The 20,470-nt window shown below is 41.6% G+C and overlaps 1 protein-coding gene across 1 annotated transcript in view; it reads left to right on the top strand.

Annotated features, from left to right (window-relative positions):
• Positions 1 to 7,599, top strand: part of LOC121711889 (kallikrein-7-like) — a 7,888-nt gene extending 289 nt beyond the window's left edge. Inside the window, exons 2-6 of the mRNA XM_042095762.1 lie at positions 3,678 to 3,744; positions 3,775 to 3,999; positions 5,413 to 5,681; positions 5,809 to 5,909; positions 7,376 to 7,599. Coding sequence (XP_041951696.1) covers positions 3,678 to 3,744; positions 3,775 to 3,999; positions 5,413 to 5,681; positions 5,809 to 5,909; positions 7,376 to 7,546 — 833 coding nt within the window. The 3' untranslated portion in view covers positions 7,547 to 7,599. The remainder of the gene's footprint in view (positions 1 to 3,677; positions 3,745 to 3,774; positions 4,000 to 5,412; positions 5,682 to 5,808; positions 5,910 to 7,375) is intronic.
• Positions 7,600 to 20,470: the final 12,871 nt, after the last annotated feature.

The following is a 20,470-nucleotide window of genomic DNA, read 5'->3' as shown; positions in this document are numbered from 1 at the left end:
GAAAAAAGTGAGGAGGGAGAACAAGTACTAGATGCTGGCTGTTGTCAAGTGCAACTATCTGTAAAGAGAATGGAGGGTTACACTTTACTTGACAGTGTCAACATAAGAGTGACATGACACTGTCATGAGCGTGTCATAAATAAGTCATAGACGTTTATGACATAACGCTTCTGTTATTAAGTGACATTCGGTTTTTGTCATAACAATTTAAGGTTAGGATTAGGGTTAGGGTTAGAGTTAAGGTTAGGGTTAGAGGTTAGGATTAGGGTTAGGTTTCATGTGTCATGACAGTGTCATGTGTTCACGACAGTGTCATGTCACTCTTATGTCGATACTGTCAAGTAAAGTGTTACCGAACAGAGAAGTGGAATGGTGTGAGTGAGGAGGCGTTGGGTGAAAAGAGAGAAGGAAGTGAATAGAGAGAGAGAGATGAGAGGGAAAGAATGACAAGAATTGAGTGGATACTAAACTCACTGCGATTGTCTTTACTGAATAATTTATAGAATAAAGAATTTCAGCCAATGAACATGATGTGTCAAGTGCACTGAAGCGAATACACACACACACACACACACATATATATAGCCTCTTAATAAATGGCAGCCTTTTGTCAGAATCACCGTTTAATAATAGTTAATAGTTTAATAGTACAACTTGTGGTTGGTTGCTGTCAAGATGGCAAAACTGCCTGTCATGCCCTCTGCATCTGTTAATGATTTATGCATGCCTGCAGAGGTGGACAGTAACTAAGTACATTTACTTGATTACTGTACTTAAGTATGATTTTTGAGTATCTGTACTTTACTTGTGTACTAATATTTTTGGACACTTGTGACTTTTACTCCATTACATTTGAAAGACAAATATTGTACTTTTGATTCCACTACATTTGAAATATGAGCATGAAGTACTTGTTACTTTTAACCACATTTGATTCATTAAATGCAATAATGTGGTCATCTTGAAGTTCATTTTTTCAATAGTTCAATTTGAACTTGGCTGAATTGGCTGTGGTAATGATGGTGACAACAGATTCTTCATCAGAACATCCTCCATGTAGCCTGGGAGAACCCAGACCAACTTGTTAGTTATTGAGATTTGAGAAGTGGTCTGGTGTTAACCTGGCTATCCTCCATGATAATTGCGAAATTGGAATGAAATTAGACAATCCCCAGGCTAGATCTTTCGCCTACATTATTAAACAAAATAATCTAATCGTATGAGTTATCTGGTTTTGTATTCGGCAGTGAAAATGTTTTAGATTTGTGAACAGAGGCTACTTCATCCACCTCTGCATGCCTGGCAGTTGAAAAACTACAGTATAGAAATTCATATCTTCTTATTTGAGTACAGCTGTAATAGTCCAACTTGTGGTTAGTTGCTGTCAAGATAGCAAAACAGCCTGTCATGGCCTCTGCATCTTTTAATGATTTATGCATGCCTGGCAGTTGCAAAACTATACAAATTCATGTGTTCTTATTTGCGTACAGCTTGGCGTTAAATCTTAAAGCTGTTTAGGCAGTGTAGATAGTGCAACTGCAATTATAAGTAGGGATGCACGATATATCGGCGGCCGATATATTATTAGCCGAAAAGTGAAAAAAGAAAATATTATTATCAGTCCGATAACAGAATTCTGGCCGATAATTTGCGCAGATATTTTTTAAAGTCCTAATTTAGGCCTACTAAGGTCCGTCTGGCTACACTGAGCTAGCCTACTTGAGCTTGGTTGGCTATACTTTTTCCTCAATATAATGTCAGCGGTGTGAATGTATTTCACCACTGGATATGCGTTCATTTGGGAATCTGTGCATCTCAAAATCCTCTCGTGAATGATCCGCCTTACAGAGAGAGGCCTTAACAGAGCGGAGCTCAGCCCTATCTAGAGCCGTCTTGTGCTGGTGTGTTTGCACTTTACTGCGCTGGTCGGGGAAACAAATAAACAAACTCGTTAGTGGGACGAGTACATAAGTAGGTCTAGTTCTAAGTTGTGTTTTAGTATTATATTTGCATTACTTTAGCTTGGGTTTTGTATTATTACCTAGAAATATGCTTACCATTCGTGCTTCAGTTCAGGTCATCATATAAGTTATTAAAACCTTCGGGGCTAACGCCTTTCATTTCTGCTGCAGCAGGTTGTGCGCAACAGAGTAGACGGACATAAGATACAGTCTGAGGAGTTGCAGCTTTATTCTGTTACCCGCAGTTGAAACTAAACCTAAGTTTCCCTCACAAACTCTGATTTGGTCGCTATACTGTAGCTTATTCCAAGCTGAGCCGTTTATGAGCGTTTAGTCCTAAATGAAAACGATTCAAACTCTCTAGCCACTCACTCGCAATTCACTGACGTCAGGTTCACTTAAAGGAGCCACACATACTGTAGGGCTAGGCTACTGTTATGTTGTTGACTGCCGTACTATTGAGGACTATTATGAGTTCTGTCCATCATTTGGTGGTAGGTAAAATTACTGCAATAAATTTATGCTTATTAAATGCTTTCCCCAAATCACTTTTCACAATTTTTTTTCAAGAGTAATATTATCGGTTATCGTATCGGTATCGGCCACAACAAACCAATAAATATCGGTTATCGTTATCGGCCCTAAAATTCCATATCGGTGCATCTCTAATTATAAGTCTTACTTTTGCACAACTACACCTGCTGATGAAGCTAAAAAAGGAAAAGGTGTTTTGGGAGAACTTCTTTTCTGAGAACCATCATTAAAGCTGTTTTGCTTGTCTAATAAAATAAAGTAAACAATTGTGTTTACAGTATTTAATACTCACCACAGCGTTCCAATAATCCATGAGGCATCCAGGGTGGGTTCCACCAACAAGTATTAAATTAATCTTGGTTTAAATCTAATCTAGGATTTGTAGATAGGTTTACATTTAATTCGAGCTATGTTGCACCACTTAATTTTAAGCATGGTTTAACAAATCGGGGTACGTTTGTCAATTCAATCTGACACTCTGAAGAGATGGTTGAAAAGTTTCCGAGTATGCTCGGAGCACTCGGAGGGGCAATTTACATCGCACCCAGAGATTAGGATGCACAGTTTGGAACCATCCAATCAGTGACAAGTGGCACCAGCGTAACAAGCTGTTTTTCCTATCTTGACAACAACCCACCTCCATATGCATACTGGCTCTACACAGAGGGAGGGGAGAGTAGGGATGACTGCACAAGGGACCGGCAGCTAGGGAGGAGAGAGGAGACCATGAAGCAATGAAACGGGAGACAAGATTAGATCTGACAGGTTCAGACCCACAGGACTGAGAGGCAGTCATCTTAACCACGATTTAGTGAATTGAGAGCACAATTTAGTAAAATTAGCGCATTATTTACTACATTAAGAGCATAATTTAGTCAAATGAGCTCACATACAAAACAATCTTGCAATAACACCTCCAGGCCTCCATAATTTCTGTACTGTATTGTATAATCAAGATGTAGATATAAAGACAAGCATAATTAACAGTATACCTAGTATGCCGCATACTTTGTTACTTAAGCCCATATCCAACAAAGAAACTTCATCTTAAACAGCCATAACAACAACCAAAACCATTGATTGTTGCCATGTTTAATAGATTTAAACTAAATGTAATGTTTCATTGTAAATCAAATTAAATTGCTTCTCGTCTATGCGGTCTCTCCCTGCCTCCTTCCAAAGGCTGGCAGTTAGGAGTTGTCTTGGGGCAGGAGGAGGACGAGGAGCAGGGGGGAGATGATGGGGGTGATGAAGGTCAGGAGGGAGACGATGATGGTGGTGGTGGTGGTGGTGAAGAGTCTCAGGGTGGAGGAGGTGGGGGCGATGGCTATGGAGGCCAGGCGAAGCCAGGTGGAGCCAGGACAGAGTGCACCACCAAGAAGTCCAGTCACCAGGTGCTGTTGATGACACAGCTTCCCCAAAGCAAGACCCCGAGCCAGATCCGCTGCAGCGGAAGCCTCGTTGACCAATACTGGGTGCTGACCGCTGCCAGCTGTGACCATCCGTAAGGAGCCTGGGGTGTGTGTGTGTGTGGTGGGGTTGGGGGGGGGGGGGGGTCAAACTGTTGGTTGGTGTAATACAGTATATGTCCTATGTATGTCAAGGTGCTTTGACTGACAGGCAGCAAAGGGAACTAGATGTACCGCAGAGCGGTACAAAATATGACCGCCGCCCAGTCCAGCACATTTTTTCCACAAAAAGAAATCACGCTGAAAGGCCTATATGATTCTAACTGTCTCACTAAATTGCATTATCCACACTCAATTCTCACTGGTATCTGCTAGACAACAAGTACCAAAACATGATTAGTTCATAGATTTCACATGTAAAATTCATTTTATACAACCCCACCCCCATCTTGCCTGTTCATAATTCTGAGAAATTCTTGAATTGTGTGCATGTGTGCGTGCACATGTTTATGTTTATGTGTGTGTGTGTGTGTGTGTGTGTGTGCGTGCTTGTGTGTTTGTCTGCGTATGTGTGTTTGTGCATGTGCATGCATGCGTACATATGTCTACTGTGTGAGTATGTGTCATACGTATGATTATTGTGAATGTATGTGTGTGCGTGTGGGTCCAGTCCAGCGGGGGGGCTACAGATCAAAACGAAAAAACGATGGTTCCATGCTATCCATGTGGGGTTACATGCCCACCAAGTTTCGTGTACCCCGGTCTTTCAGTGTCCCGGGAATCCTTGTTGGTGTACGGTCACCAAATGTACACATAAATAATTTTATTGTAAGGCCCCCCATGAAAGTTCACAAAACTTGGCATGCATTCGGAAGGTGTCATAATGATCCTACACTTTCAATTTCGTGCAGTTTTGACCATGTCAGCCAGAGATATTGTGAGGAAAACACCTAATTTTTTGCTTTTTAATTTTTAACTAGGTGGCGCTATACATGAAATAAGTGGTAATGGGATGGGTTAACATGCCCCCTTAAGACCAACATACAAAAAAAAGGTGGACCTCCTAGGCCCTACGGTTCTCGAGATATTCACAGAAAACTGTCTCCGGCCACCTACAGGCCAGTTGGTGTATAGTAACATAAATTAATTTATTGTGTGGCCCCCCATGAACAGAATTCCACGAAACTTGGTGTGCATTCAGAGGGTGTCATAATGATCCTACACTTCCAATTTTGTGCAGTTTTCACTATGTTAGGTCATAGATACCTCATTTTTACTTTTTTGTGTTTAACTAGGTGGCGCTATACATGAAATGAGTGGTTATGGAATGGGTTGACATGGCCCCTTGAGATCAACATACAAAAAAATGGTCCTCCTAAACCCTACGGTTCTCGATATATTCACAGAAAACTGTGTCTGCCCTACCCTCCTTTCGGGGGGTCCAGTCCAGCGGGGGGGCTTTGCTGCGCGGCGCTCATAATAACTCTTTTTCTTCTTGCCAAATGCAGTAATCTGGTGGCTGTGCTTGGTAAAGACCTCAAGCTCGAGAAACGGGACGTGTACAAGATCAAGGGAAAGTATACCTATGATCAGCCTGGTAGTCACATCATGTTGCTGCAATTGGCCAAGCCCTTGCTCAAAGGGCGAAAAAAATACCCGCTCATAAGCATGCCAGCCAAGGGGACATGCACCAACCCGGCGCCCGACAACCATATACATCTCATTGGCTGGAAGGAAGCCACCAATATCCAAAGACAGGGTGGAACACTAAATAAAGGTTAAAAAATCATACGCACACACACACACACACAAAATCTTGTGATCCCTAATGATATTGTTCTTGATCCAATGGCCGTTGACACACATGTACATGCTGATGCCTAGCTCTGCCCAACCCTCCACAGACAGGTTACCCTTTGCCATGTGTGGGGACCTGAAGGTGACGGAATGTGGGGCTTCGCCTGAACTACTCTGCACTGAGGGTGACGACAACAATGCCTGTAGTGTAAGTGGCCTTCACCTCTTCACAACACACACACACACACACGCAAACACACACACACACTGTATGCATGCACACACACACACACACTGTATGCAAGCACACACACACATGCACACGTACACATGCACACACACACACACACACGTATAGGTACACGCACACAGAAACAGGTCTAAACACTGAGACACAAACACATGATGTAATTGTAGTGCTGATCTAAAAACAGTTCTTGCAATCAGCCAATTTTGTTCTATTTCTACTAGGACGTAGCCTTGTGTGCCTAAAACCCATTAGAACACATCTTGTCTCGAAAATGTCTTTTCTTTGTCTTGCATGAATGAAATCAGCCTGTATTCAGACCTATTGCTCCTGAACCCCTCTTAGGACAAATAGATTGAGGAGAAAAAAGACAAGTATATTGACACCTTAACTTGAACTTAAATTTGACTTGTACCAAGACAATAAGAAGGCTATTTCTCTGAAGTTGGAGAGAAAATGGGCAAAATCTCATATTGATATTAAATTGAGCTTAACTGCGTCTTGGAGAAGCAGTGTAAACTAAGGAGAGATCTCAGTTCTAATTTGTGTTTTTCTCTGGGAAGTGACTAAATAGCTTGATTAGTTGAATATGAAGTAATATTAAGGGCCCTCGTTTGAATGATGGGCAGTGCAGTCTTAGGTCCAACCAAAGGTAATTTAGTAACTCAGCAAAATAAAGGTGCTAATATTGACACACCATGGGCAAAACCTTAACCACAAATAAATGCGCTATTACAGTATGGTCACACCATGGGCAAAACCTTAATGTGCAGATATGGACACACCATGGGCAAGACTTTAACCACAAATATAAATGAGTCAGCTCAATGCTAATTTAAACACTGTGGGCAAGACTTTAACCACAAATATACATGAGTGAGCTCAATGCTAATTTAACACTGTGGGCAAGACTTTAACCACAAATATTGATCATTGATGATTGAGTCAGCTCAATGCCCCCACATGCTACATGTTGACATGTTGACAAACAAATTAGGGCCCTAAACGTTTAGCAAGGGTAATACAAGTACATTCACTTTGCTTGTAGAAACCAAACCACATTTTCACATTGCCCAAACCACATTCCTCGATTCCACAAATAAACCATTTTAGGATCTTGTCCAATATGTTAGTTGTAGGCTATACTTTGCAGTTTTCTATCCATTTTGCCTTTCTGTGCAGTAGACAGAACTTGCACAGAAAATGCACCGGGATAAATGTCAATCTCTAAACTGTCCACTGTTGCATGGAAGACACACAGAGGAATGCTGAAACATTACAAAGTTACCACAGAGATACTGAGATAGTTCTACTCACTGTACTGTATCATATTATTAATGACTAGTCATATGTCTACATCTAATTGCTCTTTTTCTTTTAAGGTTCTATCTTACAACATATATTTTCATCTCTCTCTCTCTACACAGGGGGATTCTGGTGGTGCACTGATCTATGATGGACTGCTCTATGGAGTAGTCAGTGCCAAAGAGAAAAAGACTTCTTGCTCAATCAAGTACTCAAGTATCTGTTTCTACAAGAAGTGGATCGATAAGATAATGAAAGAGAATTCTATATGGTACAAAAAGGTAAAATTATAAAGGTAATTTCAAAAGGTGCTTTGTTTGATGATAATGAAGAATAAAGAACTCAAAATGATGCACAAATATCTTCAGTATTTCTCTTCATTCTGTTGATGCAGTAGCAACGAGGCTACTGATTGGTCCATGTGTTTGACATGTTAGACTTATAATAAACTATCTATTCTCTATGATTCCAACCCAGCCCACCACCCTCTGGTTTAAGTCTCTCGATTCACTAATCACTAAATTCTACTGGAAAGATAAGACCCCAAGGATCAAACTCGCCACTCTCCAAAAAACAAAAGCAATGGGAGGACTAGAGGCCCCACACTTCCAGCACTATGCCCTGGCCAACCAGCTCCACTTCATCCACAAATGGCTACACCCCACCCCCTCAGACAACACCTGGTTAGACCTAGAACAAACAATCTGTAAAGAAATTAAAATCTCAGATCTCCCTTTCTGCAGTCAGTCGGTCAAAAAACATCCATCCTTCAAAGCCCCAACAATTTCAGCTACTCTGACAGCCTGGTGGAGATTCTACCACATCACTGATTCACCTATAGCACCATCAACTCGCACCCCGATTTGGAATAACCCAGATTTCACCGTCAATAAAAAAACACTTAACTTTCACACATGGATGGGAAAGGGCATCACTCACCTTCAACACATTCTTCAAGACAATAATCTGGCCTCATTTTCCTGTTTGGTCCAGAAGCACGGCATCGAGAGTAAACACTTCTTACAATACCTGCAAATTAAATCATCTATCCTAGGAAAAATTAACATCCAGACAGCTAACCTTGACATTCCCCCACCAATCTCAGAGCTGCTTAATATTCCCTCTCCCAAAAAAATACTCTCCCAAATTTACAAAATTATATCTCGTTCAGAAAAAACAACTGGCCTGCCATATCACAAATGGGAATCAGACTTATCAATTACTCCCGGTGCCGACTTCTGGACCAAAATGTGCAAAAACATCTACCTCATGACAAAGAATAGTAATCTACAACTAATACAATACAAGGTTCTTCACAGATTCCACTTCACTGCACATAAATTGGCTAAAATGGGGTTTGGCTCGGATCTTTGCACTCACTGCACACAAAATAACCCAGATACATACATTCATGCGGTTTGGCATTGCACTCCAATCAACCACTTCTGGGTGAGTGTCACAAAATCTCTCTCTTCCATCTTTGGCTGTCACATCCCAGCATCCCCTTCCTTATGCATACTTGGTGATACATCCACAGTCAATTTAAGCAACTCCTGCAATAAAACACTGCTGGTAGCACTGACTATCGCCAAGAAAACAATCCTCATGAACTGGAAATCTAAGAAAAAAGCTCACATCACTCATTGGAAAAACTTGTTAACAGACTATATATCATTAGAAAACCTATCAACTACAAACTTAATCAATACTCAGGATACAACCTCTCCTTGGTACCCCTTTATCACCTACTTACAGTCCTGACCCTCTTTGCCTGAGTTCCATCTCCACACGATCATAACACACTTCATCAACAGATACACATATCATCGAACACTAGGCAGGGGAGGGTAGCTGGAACTATTATTGTTATTGTTATTATTATTATTGTTATTATTATTATTATTATTATTATTATTATTATTATTATTAGTAATATAAATGGCATCCCCTTCTTTCCCTCCCCCTTTTATTTACATTCTCTGATAAACTTTACTAATTTCACTCTTTCTCTCTACCTCTCCCATCGTTATTCTGACGGGGCCCCATTGGATGGCTTGGGAGACTCGGTCCTGGCGGGTCGCTGTGTGGTTTTGGCATTGGTTGGGTCCTGTGGGTTATCTATTGGCCCTGGGCCCCCGGTGTGCACCCTCCTCATACGCTCATGCACACGCCTTGTCCTGGAAGCACACAGCACGCTTTACTCTCTTTTAATCGCACTACATGTTAGGTGACATACATAAACAAAAACTACAAAACAGGCTAGGGTAAGAGTGGAGTGCAGGTAGATGCCTCATCAGGTGTCTATCTGCATGCCTCACTTATTTTAATGCACACATTGAGGAGGCATACATCTTACACAGGGTAAGTGTGGTGTGCATGGGGAAATCCTGACAGATATTCACCATGCATGCCCACTTCTTTTAATGCTACACTCTAGATAGACCCCTCAACCTAGCCATTCACATACTGTACATATTTAGGTCAAGAGTGGCGTGTTGGGTGAAGGTCTGGGGGCGAGGTGTGGTTGGTCGTGGTAGTGGGGGATGTGTGCATATGCTGGGGGCCTGGGGCGATGGGTGGCACGCAGGTCCTCCCCTCTGTCAGCGCGTCGCAGTATAACTGCAGGGGCTGGGTGGAACTGTGGCCATTAATGGGTGCCCAGGTTGGCAATCAGTCAGGCAATCAACCAGGCAATCAGTTATTCCTATCATTATACTTATCATTAATAGAATAATTACAACTCCTCTCCTCTGAAACCCTCCCTCTCTATGTTCCAGCTTCTCTCCTCCTGGCCCAACAGCAAGCCAGCCTTATACATATGCGCACACACACACACACACACATACATCCTCACATACTCACTACCCCTCACCCCCCATCCCCACCCCCATCCCAACACCACCTCATTCACACTCTTAGAGCTACCATCCGCACCCCCCCCATCCCCCCTTCTTTTCATTCCGGTCATCAATTTCATCCCTGATAATCATATCTGTAATCATCCTGGACGCAAATCATCCTTAGCCTTTCTGTTATTAATGTTATGTTGTGTTATGTTTGTGGAAGCCAAGTCAATGTGATGTCTTGTTAAGTTACAGTATGTGTTTATGTAATGTACGTCTGTTTGGCGTATGTAGTATTCATGTGCATGTCGTAGTGTTGCATTTTCTGTAATGTCAATGATGTTTGCAAATAAAAAAAAGAAAAAAAAAAAAAAAAAAAGACATGTTAGACTTAAAGGGATATTACACCATTTGGGGAATTACACTCATTTTCCTCTCCTTTCCTCTCATTACACCTCCCCTTGAGTTAAACAATAGACCTCTCCAGAATAAGTCCCGCCTCCTAACTTCCGTATCCATCCAACCTTCGGTCGTCAAATGTCTATGGGAAATAACATGCCGTTTTGAAAGATCGTACCTGTCAAACTCTGTAGGTGACAAAGTAGAAAAAGCTGCTGGGCAGATTGGCCTACACACTTCTGCCATCTAGTTTCCACTGGATTTTTTTATTTTCGGTGCCGTTTAAGTAGTTTAGTCTATAGTATACTACTTAAACGGCACCGACAATCAAAAAATCCAGTGGAAACTAGATGGCAGAAGTGTGTAGGCCAATCTGCCCACCAGCTTTTTCTACTTCGCTACCTACAGATGTTTTACCAGTATGATATTTCGAAACGCCATGTTATTTCTCATAGATAATCAACGCCCGGAAGTTGGATGGATACAGAAGTTACGGAGGCAGGACTTATTCTGGAGAGGTCTATTGATTTGTACCTTTTTCCAGTTCATCCAGCCGTTCTCTGAGTCTGGTGATACCACTTTTAGCTCCAACCTAGCATAGATCATTGAATTGGATGAGACCATTAGCATCTTGCCTGCTAGCATCCCGTTTAAAAGTGACTAAAAGATTTCCAGTAATTTTCCTATTTAAAACTGTGTAATAAGACCAACAGAAAATGAAACGTGGTGATTTTCTTGGCTGATTTGACATGGAACTATACTCTTATTCCGGCATAATAATATAGTCCCCGTAGGCTAACTTCCAGGAACAAGGTGGAGTTGCAGCAGACGAATTGGTTAGTGACTGGATTATTATCTCCAAAGAGCTATATCCATGGCCGGATCTAGAATAGGGCTGGGAGGGACAATGCCCCCCCCCCCCCAAATATTTCTTCTGCCCCACCTAATTGTTAAATTTTAATTGACAGCTATTGAATCTGCCAATCACACTTTTCTAATTCGTCCCGTCTGAATTTCAAGGGTGCTGATTTGCTGGTTGGATAGTATAAACATTGGAACAGCAGCGTTCCCCTACCATTCCACACTGTGTACATCACTTGCTGTTTCATACTTCAGTAGAGAGGGCTTAGCTATATTTCCATAAAGGTTATAGGCTACTAGATTTAATATAAATTATTGTTGCTGGTTTAAATAAAAACCTTTAACTGTAGTGTTAGTGTTTGTATTATTCTCGTTTTGTATATGGCTTGCTTTTTAGCTAATATGCACGTTAGCTTTCTAAGGTGATCTAGCCAGTTAGTTTGTTAACATCATTCCTTAACTGTGTTATAAGCAGGGTGGGAATTTTACGGCGGCCACGTCGTTGCCCCTTGCGTTGGCCGCGTCCCTTTGAAAATCGGAGGTTCACAGGCCACTGTGGCCTTGGTGCCCCTTTCTTTCTATATTCTGCCTTGCATCCGACTAGCGATTTTTATTTAGCCTATGGCCTGTCAAATTAAGTTTTGCATTCACAACGCAAATTAATTTAGCCTATACGCAGTGGAGAATGACAGTGCACGGCAAGAAAGAAAGTGCATCCAAATCCACCCTTTGCTGAACTAGCCTACTCCCGATAGCCTACTCTTCACATAGATATTACATGCATCACATCACACGAAAGAGCCTTTCTCAGCTTTTAAACGATGTTAGCCGCAAGTTGTTGTGGTAAACGGTTCGCGAGAAAAGTAGGGGAGACCGGGGCTGGTTGGAACAGGGGCAGGTTGAAACACTGTTAATATCCAGGCTACTAGAGGGAGCTGCAACAAAATTCCAACACTAAATTGACGGCCTTATTGAGTAGAGTAAACTCACGTATGTAACTGGTCTCCAGGTCATTAACCCTTTAGGTGAGAACAACTTTTTAATTTTGTAGTGTCAAAACTTAGAATATGCACCTCCCACTAAATACATCCTAGAAGGTTAATAGTTAGGGATATAAAAAAAAGATTGATTATAATTGATTGCTAGGGGACTCATCTATAATTTAAAATGAAGTTTGAAAACCTGAGGTGACTGATATTAGCAGGCTAACAGCATTTGTGCAAAAAAGTTTGACCTAATGTGGGCGGGGCAGGTTGGCACACTGATTTTGGGGTTGGTTGGCACATATACATTCCCTATGGCTATTTTGTGACAAATCTATAAACTTTGTATTTTATGCATAAAAACATCATCAATCTTTATTTTAACATTGTTATTGTAATTACTGAACATAGTTTTACATTTGGAAGCATTTCAGACATTTTCAGACAAATTTAAACATTTGAAGTAAAAAAAAAATCGGTAGGGAGCAAATTGATCTTGACGGTGGGCCCTACTGAAGAAAAACACACAGGATAGACATCAGCAAAGCCCTACAGGCAGTGATATAGATGAGCACTTTAAACAAAACCAAAAGGAGTACTGCAAAGGACTATAACATAGGTGTTCCAACCAACCCCGACTACATGCGCTGAAGGACTGCGCAGGGGAGCTTAAGGATGTCTTCACAGACATCTTTAACACTTCCCTGAAGCAAGCCATTGTCCCATCATGTTTCAAAGCTGCCACCATCATACCTGTGCCGAAGAAAACTGCTCCATCCTGCTTCAATGACTACCGCCCTGTGGCACTGACACCCATCATCATGAAGTGCTTTGAGCGGCTTGTCATGTCACATATCAAATCCATTCTCCCCCCCACCCTGGACCCCTTCCAGTTTGCATACCGAGCCAAGCGGTCTACAGAGGATGCAATCTGCTCTGCCCTCCACCCAGCCCTCACCCACCTGGAAAAAGAGACTCATATGTGAGATTGCTGTTTATAGACTTCAGTTCTGCATTCAACACCATAATACCACAACAACTCATCTGTAAACTTGACAAACTGGGACTCAGTACCTACCTCTGCAACTGGCTACTGGACTTCCTCTGTCAGAGGCCTCAAGTAGTACGTGTTGGCAACAATACCTCAAGCAGCATCACACTGAGCACAGGGGCCCCCCAAGGCTGCGTGCTCAGTCCGCTGCTCTTCACCCTGCTGACGCATGACTGCACTGCAACCTACAGCAACAATCACATAGTGAAATTTGCTGACGACACAACTCTGGTGGGTCTCATCACCAAGGGCGACGAGACTCAATACAGGTTGGAGGTCGACCATCTGACCACGTGGTGCAGGGACAACAACCTCCTGCTGAACGTCAACAAGACCAAAGAGATTGTTGTTGACTTCCGGAGAGGTCACACCCAACACCTGCCACTGACCATCGACGGTGCTGTGGTGGAGAGAGCGAGCAGCACCAAATTCCTGGGGGTGCACATCAGCGAAGACCTCTCCTGGACCACCAACACTGCATCACTGGCGAAGAGAGCTCAGCGCCGCCTGTACTTCCTGCGGAAACTCAGGCGAGCAAGTGCTCCACCAGCCATCATGACCACATTCTACCGAGGCACCATTGAGAGCATCCTCTCCAGCTGTATCGCTGTGTGGGGCGGAAGCTGCACTGAATACAACAGGAAAGCCCTGCAGCGCATAGTGAACACAGCTGGAAGGATTATTGGTGCTTCACTCCCCTCTCTGAAGGACATTTACACCACCCACCTCACCCGCAAGGCGACCAAAATTGTGAGTGATGCAAGTCACCCCGCTCACAATCTGTTTGATCTACTGCCCTCTGGGAAGAGGTACAGAAGCCTGCGCTCCCGCACTACCAGACTCACCAACAGCTTCATACACCAAGCTGTAAGGATGCTGAACTCTCTCCCTCCTCTCCCCCCTCCACCCTCAGCTACATAACATCCTGGACATTGGACCCACAATGGCCGCCTGCACTACTCCACTTGCACACTTGTACACTTTACAACTTGTTGTTGTTGTCCTGAAAACACAACACTTCTGCTGCTCTTACATAACTTGCACCACTATGCCACTTTCTTTCTTACTTAGGTCAAACAGAACTACCCAAGCCTTTTATTGGCCTGACTTTGCACTAGTATTTTATTGACTGTCTATGCACAATTTCAACCAAATTTGGCTGCTCTTATTTTTTTCATTATTATATGTGCCCTCTTATTTACTTATTTACTTACTTTTTTGTTTACTTGAATGTTATGTTTGTCTGTGTACTTAAATTGGTAAAATATGTCATGTCATCACCGTGGGATAGTGAGAAACGTAATTTCGATCTCTTTGTATGTCTGGAACATGTGAAGAAATTGACCTGCCTGTACGGTAGATATCAGTAATATAATTAAATACAAATTTGTCAATCTCTAAAAAAAATTTAATTGTATGAGTTAAGCCACCTTATAATTTCTTACAAAGCACATTAAGGGACACAAAGTATTAGGATAGCAGTTGTTTCTGAAAGATGAGACTGTTGTAAGAAGCAATATTTTCCCCTGGGATGAATATCAGTATTTAGTCGCGAGTTCTCGCGAGAGCACAATGGAATGAGCAATGATGCACGTTACTTTTACCCCTTGCATCCCAGGGAACCAATCAAATTGGCGTATCTGATATATATGCGGGCCAGAGGCGAGCTAAACTGATGACAACAGCGCTGCAACGTTGGAGGTCAGTAAACATTGGTCATAGTGTTATCCAATTGTGTCGAAGTCCGGAATCATTCAGAGTAAACATTGGTCCAGTGTTATCCAATTGCTTGCAGTGAGATTTTCAAAAGCATGCTTGGTGCCGCCTCTCGAGTTGGGCCATTACATTGTTTGTGGCCAGACCCTTAATCTTTCTAGATTACCAGGGTCTGGATTTTCCAGGCTAGAAAATGTCCATTTCCAAATCCAATTGTCCAATTAACAATTACCACTTGACTATTTAGTAATTTAGCACTCTGGAACAAGGCATCCGAAGGAGACAATGTAGATAGAAGATTTTCCGAAGACTGTTGATCTTTATTCACCGTATTGCAATGATAGTACAGCCCAACCAAAGTTCAGACCAACCATCAAAGCAATAGGGAGGAGATGTCATCAGCTGGGGTCCCCGACAAGATCTCTCCTACGGATGGCTATACACTATATTTTATACCCCTCAGCTGGAGAAGTGCCAGCCATCAACACCCTTCACCAATCAATCAGTACCAAGCAGGGTCGTTTACATTGGTGGAAACCATCTTCCCATCATGCATAAAACTATATGCAAACCTATGTAACTTGACTTGACTCTCCCCTAACCATGTAAGGCGGAGATCCTCTCATCCTGGTACCCCCAGTACTTTTTCCCTCACCCCACTCCTCTGACAGTTGGTTTGGCCTACACAGGATACAATGACCTCACCTTGCTCACAGCAAATGCAGTGGCATTAAGACTTATGACACTCATGACTACATTCTTCTAAAACATGAAAACCCATGCAATAGTATAAACCTTTATGAAACCCATGATTATATCCCTTCACATCCTGAAAACCCACCATAATACCTAGTAGAATCTTAGGTAATATCAGTCTGCTGCTGCCGTTGCTTATATGCCTACTACCAACTTCAGGGAACAAAGTATAACTATTGCAATGCAATGCAAGGGTAGTTTTTATTTCCAACACTATTCTATCAACATAGACATTTACATCGATTGTCTGGCGTTATAATTTAAGTTGAAGGAAAAAGCTCAAGATGACAATGTTTATCAGATGTTTAACAGAAATGGTTTGGATTTAATCTAAAACTTCTGCTATTCAGCTTGTCTAAATGAACTACAATGTTGTTATTGATGTACTGAATGTTATGTAATAGTACTTTGTTTTTTTTTACTCCAATATCATTTATGAACTGAAACAGTTATTTTAAAACAGGTATTAACACAGATGTTTGCATTTTTAAAACAGCAAATTATTTTGATTTCCCCTGGTTTCAGAGAGGCTATACTACAATACTAAAATAAGATGTGGAGGTTGAAACAACTGTTTTTATACGGAAAGTTTGTTTTGCTTTAATAAATGTCATAATCTTTTTAAATGTAATTTCAGATAGTTGATTCTATGCCTCAGCCAGCTATAGCCTCATGACCTTTAACCTCTACCTGTGACCCTATGATCTTTAATGCCTTATCAGTTAATTTAGGCTTAATTAACTGTGTTGGGTTTAATGAGGATCCTTCAATCTGCTTGAGAGGTATAAAACAAACATTGCATGTCAAGTATGACCTCACGTGACCTTGACCTTTGACGCCAAGACATTAAACACCTACTAATTTCATCAAGAACTTATGGTGAGTAAGTACACCAAGTTTGGTAAAGATCCTTTTACCAGTATGGGAGATATCAGCTAATATCTATATGTGATAATATACGATTTTGACCCAATAATCATTATACCATGGTCCAGTCAAAGCTGTATATCTTTTTTCTGGTACAAATCTGTTACGGTTCGATTGATACCAAATATCCTTTTGCTGTATTTACTTCCACCTTCAACCCTAATTCGCTCAGACTATATCTGTAAACATTAAAATCAGCTGACTAAGAATTTGTCAAAGTAGCCTTAATGATCACAAAATGCTAAGCATGCATGTAGACTATTTGAGTTTCTTAAAGCTGAAATGTGCTTAAATTGTACATGATTTCAACAGGCCACATAGAAAATAAATGTTAAATATAGCCTATATCTGTAAATATTAAAATCAGTTATATGATTAACAGTTATGTAATATGTCATGTTTGCTATTATATAAGGGTTTTAAGGTAAAAAGTAAGGCATTTGTAGAAACTGAGCGGTTTTGTAGCGTAGTGTAAATGTTTTTGCCCCCCCAATCTGAGCAGCCTAGATCCGGGCCTGGTTATATCTACTGACAAGGTAATGTTTCACGATTCTCGCTAGATTTGTTGGGGTACCGCTCTTCAGGGATGGAGTGGGTCATAGAATTTGCCCTGACATATTTGGCCCAAGCGGCCCTCAAATCGGTCAGGCACACCTAATTAAATACAAAATCCATATTTATCGGTCGGGCACACCTAATTAAATACAAAATCCTTGCATTGGTTGTGCATTACCCTGAAATATGCATTTATTTTCAACTAAGCGTCGCGAAGCACTGAAAGTGGGCAAATGTAGGCCACTTTGGCCACCATTCTCTTTGGCCACCATGGAGCACATGATCTCCATATTCAAGTAGGCTATACAAGCAACTATGGAAGAATTTCTGCTTGAATTCAAAGTATCATTTCAAATAATTCAATAGGCTACATTTAAACTATACAATGCTCAATTTATAGCAGCCCCAAAAAATAACCGAAGCCTATATGTAAAGAGCTAAATTACCTAGATTGTGGTGGACCTTAGTGTAATTTATACCAGTTATCACAATAGGACAACTGAAACAACACAAAACTAGATGTACCGCAGAGCGGTACAAAATATGACCGCCGCCCAGTCCAGCACATTTTTTCCACAAAAAGAAATCACGCTGAAAGGCCTATATGATTCTAATTGTCTCACTAAATTGCATTATCCACACTCAATTCTCACTGGTATCTGCTAGACAACAAGTACCAAAACATGATTAGTTCATAGATTTCACATGTAAAATTCATTTTATACAACCCCACCTCCATCTTCCCTGTTCATAATTCTGAGAAATTCTTGATTGTGTTATGTTTATGTTATGTGTGTGTGTGCCTGCGTATGTGCCTGTGCATGCAAGCGTACATATGTCTACTGTGTGAGTATGTGTCATCCGTATGATTACTGTGAATGTATGTGTGTGTGTGTGTGTATCTGTTTGTGCACATGTGTGCACATGAAATGGGTTAACATGACCCCTGGAGGCAAACATACGAAAAAAAATGGTCATCCTAGGCCCTACAGTTCTCAAGATATTCACAGAGAACTGTGTCTGTCCTACCCTCCTTTCGGGGGGTCCAGTCCAGCGGGGGGGCTACAGATCAAAACGAAAAATGACGGTTCCATGCTATCCATGTGGGGGTACATCCCCACCAAGTTTTGTGTACCCCGGTCTTTCAGTGTCCCGGGAATCCTTGTTGGTGTACGCCACTAAATGTACACATAAATTATTAAAAATTATTAAATTATTGTAAGGCCCCCCATGAACGAAAGTACACGAAACTTGGCATGCATTCGGGGGGTGTCATAATGATCCTACACTTTTAATTTCGTGCAGTTTTGACCTTGTCAGCCAGAGATATTGTGATGAAAACACCTAATTTTTTGCTTTTTAATTTTTAACTAGGTGGCGCTATACATGAAATAAGTGGTAATGGGATGGGTTGACATGCCCCCTTAAGACCAACATACTTAAAAAAGGTGGACCTCCTAGGCCCTATGGTTCTCGAGATATTCACAGAAAACTGTCTCCGGCCACCTACAGGCCAGTTGGTGTATAGTAACATAAATTAATTTATTGTGTGGCCCCCCATGAACGGAATTCCACAAAACTTGGCATGCATACAGAGGGTGTCATAATGATCCTACACTTCCAATTTCGTGCAGTTTTGACTATGTTAGGTCACAGATACCTTCAATTACAACACCTCATTTTTACTTTTTTGTGTTTAACTAGGTGGCGCTATACATGAAATGAGTGGTTATGGAATGGGTTGACATGGCCCCTTGAGATCAACATACAAAAAAAATGGTCCTCCTAAACCCTACGGTTTTCGAGATATTCACAGAAAACTGTGTCTGCCCTACCCTCCTTTCGGGGGGTCCAGTCCAGCGGGGGGGGGGGTGGGGCTACAGATCAAAACGAAAAACGATGGTTCCATGCTATCCATGTGGGGTTACATGCCCACCAAGTTTCGTGTACCCCAGTCTTTCAGTGTCCCGGGAATCATTGACGGAAATTTGGGCATGCGAAAAAAAAAAAAAAAATCTGACTAAACCTACTTCGCTTCGCTGCGTGGCGGTCAAAATAAACATGGCAACTTTGTTGCCTGTTGCTGGAAATATTTTATGCTATACTACCTACAGTACCTACATTGCTGGTACATTTTAGAACAGTACAGCTACATGAACTAATTCCCTTTATATCTTCCAGTAATCGTAGGTTAGTTGGCTTGTGCATTAATATAACTTGATGTGTCGTAGCTTACATTTCCGTCAGTCTACAGTCTCTTAGCCCATCTTTACCAAGAGAACCCTTCTAAGATAGAATCCTTTCGACGCTCTACTTTGAGAGACCTACCTCTGCTCATGGCATTGATATTGAATTTTGCTATCCCGATTTGCAAATCATTCAATTAGAAAATTTAAGTTGCGCTATACATAGTGTATAATATTGTAATAGTGTGTAACTAGATGTACCGCAAAGCGGTACAAAGTATGACAATCGCTCAGTCCTGCATATTATCTCCGGAAAAATAAATCACATTTCTCAATTTGTCTCCATCTCCTACTTCATCCAAGCCTAGCTAACGCCAAACCGGGGTCTGGGAACTAGACATTCATTTTCTCGTATTTGAAACGTGGTTTACGAATGCCCAGAGCCGTTTATTGGGCGCTACGAATGTCTATCAAATGCGTCTGTGCGTAGCTCATAACGGCTTCAGTGTGTTGTCATAGTCTTGCTGCCCTCCCTCCATTCTGTGAATGGTTCCTTCGTTGAGGTGAAAACGAAGTCCATAGAATCCAGGCTGCCTAGCAGCGTGAATAAAATCACGTGCGTAAGGCTAACTTCATCCCCTACTCTTGCAACTTTTGTGTATGTAAATGAGTGTGTGCATGTGTGCGTTTGCTTTTGTGTATATGTGTGCTTCTCTGTGTGTGAGTTTTTCGATTGTGAGTGTGTGTGTGTGTGTGGGGGGGGATTCTGTGCATGTGTGTGTGTATGTTTGCTTGTGAGTGTGTGTGGGGGGTAATGTTGTGTGTGTGTGTGTGTGCCTGCTTGCCTGCATGTAAGTATTTTTTTGTGTGTTGGTGTGTGTTTGTGCATGCGTGCTAGTACGTATTTGTTACTGTGAGTGTGGCAATCAAGAAACCATAT

The sequence above is a fragment of the Alosa sapidissima genome, chromosome 6 (assembly GCF_018492685.1).
Source record: "Alosa sapidissima isolate fAloSap1 chromosome 6, fAloSap1.pri, whole genome shotgun sequence".
Taxonomy (NCBI): Eukaryota; Metazoa; Chordata; class Actinopteri; order Clupeiformes; family Clupeidae; genus Alosa; species Alosa sapidissima.
This window is presented reverse-complemented; position numbering and strand designations above follow the sequence as displayed.